This window comes from Aspergillus viridinutans (genome assembly GCF_018404265.1).
Source record: "Aspergillus viridinutans IFM 47045 DNA, scaffold_2, whole genome shotgun sequence".
NCBI lineage: Eukaryota > Fungi > Ascomycota > Eurotiomycetes > Eurotiales > Aspergillaceae > Aspergillus > Aspergillus viridinutans.
In genome coordinates, this window is record NW_025091218.1 from 1,040,831 (window position 1) to 1,051,118 (window position 10,288).

At 49.5% G+C, this 10,288-nt stretch overlaps 3 protein-coding genes across 3 annotated transcripts; 1 reads left to right on the forward strand and 2 right to left on the reverse strand.

The window, feature by feature from the left end:
- Positions 1-397: 397 nt before the first annotated feature.
- Aspvir_003968 (AP-3 complex subunit beta) lies at positions 398-3,051 on the reverse strand (the record flags this gene model as incomplete). Its single annotated transcript, XM_043267206.1, has 3 exons — positions 398-2,725; positions 2,796-2,953; positions 3,012-3,051. 3 exons carry the CDS (start codon positions 3,049-3,051, stop codon positions 398-400), a joined length of 2,526 nt encoding a protein of 841 aa, XP_043123141.1.
- Positions 3,052-4,235: 1,184 nt separating this feature from the next.
- nuf2 (kinetochore-associated Ndc80 complex subunit NUF2) lies at positions 4,236-5,802 on the reverse strand (the record flags this gene model as incomplete). The annotated part of the gene is made up of 4 exons (XM_043267207.1): positions 4,236-4,349; positions 4,403-5,317; positions 5,386-5,646; positions 5,701-5,802. The coding sequence occupies 4 exons, from the start codon at positions 5,800-5,802 to the stop codon at positions 4,236-4,238; spliced, it is 1,392 nt and encodes a 463-aa protein (XP_043123142.1).
- A 334-nt stretch (positions 5,803-6,136) lies between these two features.
- Aspvir_003970 (translation initiation factor eIF2B subunit alpha) lies at positions 6,137-7,251 on the forward strand (the record flags this gene model as incomplete). The annotated part of the gene is made up of 2 exons (XM_043267208.1): positions 6,137-6,162; positions 6,216-7,251. 2 exons carry the CDS (start codon positions 6,137-6,139, stop codon positions 7,249-7,251), a joined length of 1,062 nt encoding a protein of 353 aa, XP_043123143.1.
- Between the last annotated feature and the right edge of the window lie 3,037 nt (positions 7,252-10,288).

Consider the following 10,288-nt stretch of genomic DNA (forward strand, 5'->3'; position numbering starts at 1 on the left):
GATCTAGGCATGCATAACACCGTTACTAATCATCAATCATCCACAACTGCTCCAGGCCATCAGACCATCAACGCACGGAGTCAATTCCCATTCTGCCCCGGGATACCGCCTACTTCGTTGTATCAAAGCTAAAGGCAGCCCTAAGAGGTTAGTTCGCCACGTGAGGTCCTTGTGCCTTACTGCCTTGCCCTGACTTGGGCATGTAACACTGCAACGAGTGAGGATCCATGCTCACAGCGCATGCGTAGGCACTGTCTAAGTGGCATAATTCATTCTATCCAATCATTCCATTGTATTCCAGAATGCGGTATCATGCAATATATACATCTAGATCATCAATCAAAAATCTCCAAGAGGCTACTCCAAAGCCAATGACATTCCGAACATGGGCAAAGCACTAGAAGCCGCGTAACCCAGGAGCCTCGGGCTTATCATGCGACAAAAGCTGTTGGGCTTCCTGCTGGTCCTCTGAAGCGCTTTCTTCGTCCTCCTCGTCTCCCTCGTCTTCTTCGTCCTCCTCTTCCTCTTCCTCTTCGTCATCATCATCCGTCTCTTCCTCGGTCTCTTCTTCCTCAGAATCGGTCACTTCTTCTCCGGACTCAGTTTCCTCCTCCTCCGTCTCAGACTCCTCCTCTAGCCACTGATCAAGGGATTTAGTCTTTGCCGCGGAAGCACCTGCTCTTGTGTGGCCGTTTTGTTGCCGTTTCATGGCCGCAACATTGCTTTCGTGTTCCATCAGAGCCCGGTCAAGCCTTTCACCTGCCGTCATAGCCGCTCTTTCGGTCAGTTCCGACTTCGTTTCTGATTCTCGGAGGCTGGGGTCCGGCTCTTGTCCCAGTTCGACCCAGTCGGGAAGATTGTGGTAGCCACTCAGTCCAAAAGGACCAGCGTCTGGCCCCACGATAAGGGTGGATGAGCCGAGAAGTAAATCCTTCCGCGTTTCCGATGGGCTTGGGGCATGTGGAACAGGCTTAGGTGCCAGCAGAATGAGATTCGCAAGCTCGGTGGAAGAGGGGTTGGCCAAGAGAGCTTTTAACATTCGAGCCCGGTCACGAAGGTCGTAGGAGGAATCGTATCGAGCGAGGAGGAGAATATATCGCCACAGGAGAGTAATCTGGTCCTCTTGCGGTTCTTCTTTTCGCTGGTCTTCTTCATTGCCCTCGTTGACTTCTGGTTCCTTAGCGGCATCATCCGCCCACTCATTATGTTCCTGGTTTGTTTTGGGGTCCGATACCGACGGCTTCTCTGCATGCTGCTTTGGAGGATTCCGTAGCAGGTGGTGCAGATATACCTTCGCACCTAACAAAACAATCTGCTGTTTCACAGGCTCTGGCTCATCCGCAAACTTTTGTACCAAAATTCGCAGAACATCCGGTGCGATATTCCTCTTGGGATCTACTCCTGCGAATTCTCCAACCAGCCATATTATGGTCGCTCTGGCCTCCGGGCTACTGGACGAACCGAGATGCTTCACAAGCTGGATAACTGTCCGTTCATGAGAAGCCGGGTCTTGTTGAATCAGATGCCTAATCACGGTCAAGGACTCTGATACTAGAGTCTCATCAAGGCTCGTGATCTGACGGAGTAGAACAACCAAGCAATATTTCGCAGTGCTGGGGTCATCCTGCGCGCAACGCCCAAGGGCGCGAACACTCTCACGGACAAGGTCTTCATCCGCACCATTTGAGAAATGTTCCAGCTCGTTAATAATCACACCCTTGAGATGCAAACCACAATGTGGGAAAAGAATTGTGAGAACTTCGAGCTTCAGGCGCCATATGTGAGGCGGATCTGAAGCATGCACGAAGAAGTGAGATACGTACTTGGTGAACAGCTTTGGGTGTTTCAAGGAGACGACAACAATATTATAAAGCGCAATGTGTTGTATATCCTGGGGGCTTCGAAGAAGAGCAACCAAAGGACCGACAGAAGCAGCAAGATACTCGGGTGGCGCAAGATATAGGAAGCAACGGACAACGCTGACGATAACGGCGGAATTGCGGTTCTGTAAAAGCAACCTGCAAGACCGAAATAGAAGCTCCAAATCGGGGTCTATCACGGGCATCTCATATTCCTCGCCATCGCCCTGAGTCTCACCACCTTGTTCGTCGTCGTAGAATCCTCTGGAAACTGCGCTCTTCATCTTCTGAGTCTTCCGGGGAAAGCATTTTCGTGCGTAAAAAGTCAAAAGACGCAATGTCGCAAGCTGGCCCCATTCGTCCATATCCACAAGCTTCTTGACCAAGCTCCGATAGTGCTTATGAATCAGATCAATCCGATCGGGACAAATTTCGAGAAATGCGGACACAGCGGGCCCAGCAACAAAGTACTGAGTGTCGCCTAGTAGAGTAGACACATAGCCGATCAGCTGCGGTAGAGTGTTTGGATCAAGGCGATAACATTTTGGTATGGCCAATGCGGCAGCTTTACGGACATGAGGGCTCATGTCACCACAACCTCGTTTGATCGCAAGGGAAACAATCTGGCTGATGACTGGCACTCTGATCCCAGACATTGTACGTAAAGCCATTGCTCGCACTTGAGGGTTTTGATCCGTAAGCGATTTTTGGATCGTGTTGATTGACAAAAGCGCAAGGTCTGGCTCCGTCTCCGCATGATGAACCAGGTATATGTAGACCAGTTTTTTCACTTCAATATTCGTGTTTGCGACGTTCTTGACGACGTATGAGAAGAAAGGAACGGAAGGCTCGGACGAATACATCAACTAGTAGAGTCAAGCAGAGAGACACATAGTCAGACCAAGTAACAGCTGGATTGGGTTGACCAACACTTACGGATATCACTTTTCGCATGCCATCCAGCACCTCACGGTCATTGCGGCTCTCCAGGAGCTTCTTAATTTGAGCCGCGCTGTGATCGCGAGATATCAAGCCTGTACTCGACCCTCTGCTTAAAGCGGCTGACTGAGCTGCCTCTATGGTTAGTTCTCGAGCTGTTCCAGACAATGATCAGTAATGGAGGGCGGAAGATAACGTCGGCGAGAATGTTACCTGTTTCCAGCATTGAGGAAATCCTGGAGATCGTCTCCATGTTGTAGACGTCAAAATCCGCAGGGCCCTCGCGGGCGCACGCGGCAGGATCAATTTAAGATTTCGATTCGTGAAGCTTGTGGATAGAGGAGTTGGGGAAGGTTTCATGAAGACCAGCGGAAGAAGTGCGGGTGACTTGGCTATCATCGCCTTAGGCCGGATGATGCAAGCGAGAACGGTACAGGTGCTCCCCGCCATCCAATATATATCTTCATTCTATCTCTATCATAAAGGCCACACGATTGAAACCAAAGGCTATAAGAAATAAGCGTGGATAGGACTTGTTACTCGATGGACTAGGACATTCTTGACAATGTTCGAGTTAATACTCGTTACTGCTTGATTACCTCGTGCATCACGATGAAGACAAGTCGTCGCGTATATTTCTGTGATCGAGTGACTGATTTCCTGCAACATCTTCTCAATAATGTTGCTGATGCGACTGTGCTAGTCATATGCTCAACAAGAGAAACTTTTCTAGAACAACTCTACGATGATGTCTCGAGCCATGCTCGCGACACAGCCACGAAACACGCGCTACTTACAAAATCTCTTCGGATGCTCTCCAGATCAAGCGGGATCCAACTTGCTTTCTGCCCGACACTGGAGCATTTCCGCGCCTTTATCTCCGTGTTATCCTCTCCTGCTCGCTTAGAGGGGACATCGACCAGTGACCGTCACAATAGTAAGCGGCCTCTGATGGCTGTGCTGAATCCTATAGCAATGCATCTCCCAAGTTTGGAGTTTTCTGCCCAGGGATTATCACGGACGCTCGCAACAGCAGTGGAAGTGTGCAACAAAGAAGCCATGGACTTGGTTCTTTGCGAATGTGGATGTGTTCCGGAGTCTGTTGACATCGAGTGCGGTGAGGCTTTGTGGTATGTAGAAGTACCGTTACTCAATGGCGCTACTCGAAGGGGGGAAGGAGAAGGTATCTGGAGTGGTCGAAGCGTGCCTGTGAGACGAATTGTACAGCGATGGTTCGACTTCGATGACAGCAGTCGCACGATCACAGAGCCTCTGGATATCTAGACAACCGACAAATGCAACGACCATATAAACGAGCTGAAAGAAAACTCCAGTAAGAACGTATGGACCTCGATCCCAAAGTATAAGCCCTCAACCCACTGGGTATCCTAAAAACCAAGCCTTAACTCCTGTACCATAAACCCCAGACTTTGCGACTCAAAGACATTTCTCCATTTCCGTAATGTAAAGCTTGATATGCGATTCCAGCTTCAAGTATTCCTCATGGGCACTTTGGATCTCGTTTTCAATATTTTCCTTGAGGTCGGCCATCTAGACGACCATTAGCATAAGAAAATCGCATACTGCCAGGCACGGAGTCTTACCTTCTTCTCGGTTTGCTCAATCCTAATTCGTCGTCTCTCCATATCACGCTGCTTTTCTGCTCGCTCTTCACGGAGCTTCTTCTGGACATCGCGAAGCTCATCCATCCGGGCTTGAGCTACCTCTGCCTTTTCTTGGGCATTCTTTCGCAGGGCTTCAATCCTCTCGTTCCACCGTGCGAGCTGCCGCTGCAGCAGTTTCTCGGTCTGCTCCACTTCTCTGACGTTGTTCCCCCTCTCGGAAATCGCTTCTTTGTTCCTCGACGCTCGCGATTCTTCCTCTTCCTCCTTTTGTAGTTCAACGGATATATCTTCGAGTAGCTTGATGCAAGCCTGAACGTCATTTCCAACGACGGTAAATGTGTCGGAAGAGGTCTGCAGTGCTCTTGCTCTTTTCTCCATGGCATCGATTTGAGCCTTCTCTCGAAGCAGGTTCTCAGACAGCTCGGTCAAGGCAGACTGTAGTGAAACGGGACTCTGCATTGCATAGGGTCGCAGCTTTTCGACTTCTTGTCTGGTGCGAACGCTTCTCTCTGTCTTCTCTTCCAATTGTGTCTGTCGTCGTGCTTTATCTGCCTTGACCCGCTCAAGGGTCTCGGCAACCCTTTCCTGATTTCGTCGCAATTCCAAAAGTCGCGCCTTCAGCTCGTCATTTCTTCTGGCCTTTTCCTTAACCTGTGCTTCGTTGGCTTTCAGACTCCGGCGCATCTCTTCAAGACGTTGCTCCATCTCTTGATTCTCCGTAAACAGTGTATCAATGCGCGCCTTTGTCTTCTCTGTTTTATTAAAATGCTCATCAATGACTTGGGTCTGCGACTCCCGGAATCTGACGAAGTTGATGAGATAGGAGAATATTTTGACTAGTCGATCATGCGTAGGTTTGGTCAGATCTGTGAAAGCGAAGTCATTGACACCACACTATTTGAATTATAAGAAAATGGGTTAGTATCTCTGTCATGCGACCATTACACTCTCATTCGACATACCTCCATCATCAGCCTACGCAGGCTGATGAAGAAACCCATGAGATTGCGCGTCTCTAACGGGACAATGTCGGGATAGTCGCCGCATATATCTTCTGCTGCGGCGCGCATTGCTGGCTCTACTGTCTCCTTGGTTGTATTCATGAGAAGTTCTGAGAACCATTCGAACACCATCTGGATCTGCTGAGGATTCGGCTTGATCAAGTCGGCAGCTGTGAAAGGAATCCCGATATCGTTGATGCAACCTGCAATTTCCTTATCAGGCTACTAGCACAGTTAGCATCCTGTATGGCCGACGTAAGACAGGTCTATCCTAACCAGGCGCATCAACGCATCATTTTCATCCTCTTTCTTGCGACCCCGATTGTGATGTTGCTGGGTGCCATGAAACTGTTGACTCATTCGATGATTATATGCCATTCTGTCATAAATGCCCTTAGAGACACGTGAACAAGCGGACTGAAATGGACGATGCTGCGAGTTGCTTGCTGTCGGATCTTAATGTTGTGATGACTGTTTACTGTAACGCCCTCACATGGCAACCAGAAGCGGACTAGGGCCGGTTGTGAGGGGCATATTATGCAAACACTGCAAACACCCACTCCGCGTCTCTTTTAATGACTCTTTCCAGCTCAGCGAACTGTAGATTTCGTCAAAAGACGCGGCGCAAAGTCGAAGACAGCTCTGTCTGTGCCGGATCAATATATATCGGCTGCCAGTAAAGTTAGGCGCTATGGTGACCAGCACATCAACCATGTCAGATCCATCGAAACCGTTTGAGTAAGCATCTTGCACAAGAGTCGAGATATTCCAATAATTGACCTGGCGGGCAGCATTGTCGCGACATACAATGAATTACTACACTCTGACCCAGACCTGACTATGCCCATCGCCGCTATTGAGGCTTTGGTTCTCCTGCTCACTCACTCACCCTCGTCCACTATATCAGAGACTCTCGATCTACTGGAAAAGTCCACCGCACACCTGAAGAAGTCGATCCCTAACCCTATCGGTCTTTCGGCCGGAACCGATCTATTTCAAAGATATCTGATTACGACTCTACAAAGGCCCGGACAGCTGGGACCGGCGGGAGACTTCAACGCGATCAGGGCGCATCTATTGTCCAACGGTCGGTTGTTCATTCGGCGAGCAAAGGAAAGTCGAGACAAGATTGCTGCGTTCGGTAGAGGTTTTATTCGGGACGGATCTACGGTACTCACAAACGGCGGATCGAGAGTCGTCGCTTCGTTGTTGCAGAAGGCGGCCGACGAGAAGGGCGGGCCCTCTGCTGTTCGTTTCCGAGTCATCTACGTCCTTTCGTCGGCCAATGGCGATGTTGAGAACACTCGTGCCGAACCAGAGGGTATGGAGACAGTACGCACGCTCAGGGCGAAGGGTGTACCCGTGGCCACAATTTCTGAGTCGGCGGTGGCATACTCTCTTGGCAAAGCCGACATGGTGATTGTAGGTGCCGAAGGTGTGGTCGAGAACGGGGGGATCGTCTCGCGGATGGGAACATATCAGATCGGTCTTCTTGCAAAGGCAATGGGCAAGCCCTTCTACGTGGTTGCCGAGAGCCACAAGTTTGTCCGATCTTACCCTCTTGGACAGTATGACCTTCCTATCGAGCAGCATGTTATCAAGTTCAAGACAGAGGAAGATATCGCAGACGAAGCCAAGCAACGGTCGGCCGAATCGCAGAACTCAACAGGAGCTGACTGCCGGGAGGCGAGTCCAGGCTTGAAAGGCGGGGGCCGTTCTGATGTGGTCGACTTCACACCGCCGCATCTGATTTCCGCCTTGATCACGGATAGCGGCGTGTTGACACCGAGTGCGGTCAGCGAAGAACTGATCAAGATATGGTTTTGATATTGTTTCGTTCTATTACCCATCTTGGAAATGACGATCGTTAGAGGCGCGAGGCGTTTATGCGGCTGGGACGAAAAGTATTTGCAGCGTACAATCTTCTCAATAGAACTCAACTGATCCGCTAGGAAGACCGCATCGGATTGTCCTGTTCTGTTATTGGCATATCACCTGTACGTGTGGTCCATGTGCGGTAATCTGCCCTATATGTAAGGCATCGGAGTATATGAACTCTACGTTTCTAGCCTGAGTCAATCCGTGAAGGTCGACCGACTACGGCGCAAGCCTTAATCCCTAGTAATCTATCAACCTGACAACATACCACAGGCCTCAGGACCATCTACACCAAAACACGCAGCTGGCTATGCTTTGGAAGACCGGACTATGAAGAGCAATTATGACAAAAAGCCATGAATGGGATTTTTGCAAAGTTCGCTAGAGTTCCGAAACATGAGACCTCATATCAGCCATACTCCCTGTTATGAACCATCATAATCCATCGAAACAGATACACAGTAGCATCCCTACGGCACAACTGTTACCAGGGCCATCAAATTCTTTCGTAAGCTCATGTAATCATCAGATCGTATATACATATTGTCATCAATGAGTGTCGAGCGAGTTCCGAGTCACTAACAACATCCTCTTTCTACCACAGGTTCTTTCAACCACATGCTGTAGGTGTGCATACACCCCGACGCCCTTAGGATCTCTCTTCGATCTCACTTTGAACGACCGGCAGTGGCATGGTGCCAAGGGTATGTCGGCTCGCAGTTGCTCGGTTGCATGGCGAAGACCAGTAAAGAGGCTGCTTTGATAAACCAGGGTTTGAACGAGCGGTGCCAGAATGGCCGTCATGTACTCTTATTCATTATACCTCGTGCAATTCTGCCGGAATCAACCCACAATGCGGTTGAGCTGTGCCGTCTGTAGTTGAAGCGCTTGTAGCGAGGCAAAGGCATAGAGTAGGAGGTAGCCGAACGCTACGAATAGCCACAGGAAAGCCATGGTTCAGTGTAGCTTATGCAGGGTCAGACCGGAAATCAATGATAAGACTGGTAAATCGAGGTTAGGAGCGAGATCAGACATGGGTGGAATGGGGTTGTCTTCGCACTTATTATATGCGAGTCACGTACAACTTTTCCCGATTCGATTTCACTAGGAATCGAGACCCGGGGGAGCCAGCAGGTAGTACAGGCAGCGATCCTTTTTCTTCGGAACAAAAAGGAGAACCTTGCAGGGTTTCGGGGTTGAATAGCCAGGTGGGGTTACCGGGTCTTTGAGATCTTGTGAGAGTAATGGCTCCTGGATAGCTACTGTCGCTTACCTTCTAGGTAGAGGACGGTATACATCCACTTGGGCGACAGTACCAACTGTCCACGGTGCTTACCGAGTCGAATTTGGCCAATAAGAAAGATACAGTCGACTAGGGTTATTCAGGCGCAAGGCAGATGATACAGTTGAGAAAGTAAGAGATATTCGGTCAAAAGAACGAGATGCAATGACTGCCGCATAGTGGCGCATAGGTGTGATCTCAGCCTGAGCGAGTGTATCCTTACAGTCAAGCATCCTTTGTGTGTCCTGTCTAGTCTCGAAGTCAAAGCCATGCTCAATCCCATTGAGCGGTGTAGACTAAGTAGACGTCTACAAGAGTGATGCGGTGGAGTGGGAGTAAGTTGATTGGATACTTCCCCTCGACTCGTCCACTGTGTGTTATTGACTGGCTTTTGAGCGAGGTCACACTACTGATTGATTTTGCCATCTCAACCCATATCAGATCGGGCTCACGTTGATTGGCGGGGCTTTTGCCACCCAATCTGGCCTTTGTATAGTCGGATTACCCCAAGTATTGCCGTGAGTAACCATCCTGGCAGATTGTCGAAGCTTAAGGCTTTGCGCTGTTTAGAGCGCAGAGGTCTGAAGGCCTCGGGCCAAATCTCAACTGTTTACTCAATCCCGAGTGTCTCCTGACACCCAAGCCTCGATGAGTGTCACTTGATGTCAGAGCCAGCGATGATTTACCCTTCTAGAATGTAGGGACTGTGACAAGAGGGTCTATTTCCCCGCTTAGTGGAGCGAGCACGTGCCCATCAGAGGCCATTGTCGTGCTAGGGTCAAGAATTTTCAGTCTCTTATTGGTTGTGGTATGGATCTCTGTCCCTCCATCACCCCTCCTCTCACACTCGCAACTTGCGAGACTCCGATGGCCCGGCTCGACATGATGGGTTTGCTTCATCGCCAGGAAGCTATGAGGGAACGTTCAAAACTTGAAGTTGGACTCGAGGATCCTATTGTCAACAGATTTTAAACACAGTCTGAGCCTCATATACCAGAGACCTCTTAGATGATAGAATCTCCTTATCGACTCATTAAGTCAGGGCTTCGGTGCAGTAAATAACTGTAACAAGAGTTCGAATGAAATCAATGGATCAAAGTGTCCTACTGGTGCTTAGCTTTCTGAATATCATCCACGGACGCGTCATTTGCACGCGCTTGCCTTAACTGTCGGCATTATAAGGTATTGTCGAGTGACAACTCTTTCTGTTATCCCAAGAGAACCAAAATAATCCGAACAGCTACAGACAAGCTCCGTCAGCCTGCAAGATCTTAAGCCAACGGTTTCAAAGATACTGAAGTCTGACCGTTCGCCCGGTGTACCTCCTACGGAACACCTTATCACCTACCCTTGACCGCATGTCCACTAAGTGCAGCTGGGCTTTCCTGACAAACCATGAGCGCCGAGTCTTTGACAACCCCGTTCCGACTCCCACAACAAGTGGACTACTCAGAAACAGAACGAAAACGAAATTCCACTTCCAAAGTTAACCCAACCGGCAGTCAAAAATACCACGAGGAACCCTGGTCGATTCGAAAACTCATCAGTCGACACGTGAGCCGTCGGTATCGTGTTTTGGATCGTGAACCAAATCGACTTAGGAAGCGGGCCACCCAGTAGCGCATGCATCGATACTACGAGATCATAGCTGTCTACCTAGTGTTATCATATTGGTTGTATATCCCTATCAATCGAAGTCCAAGT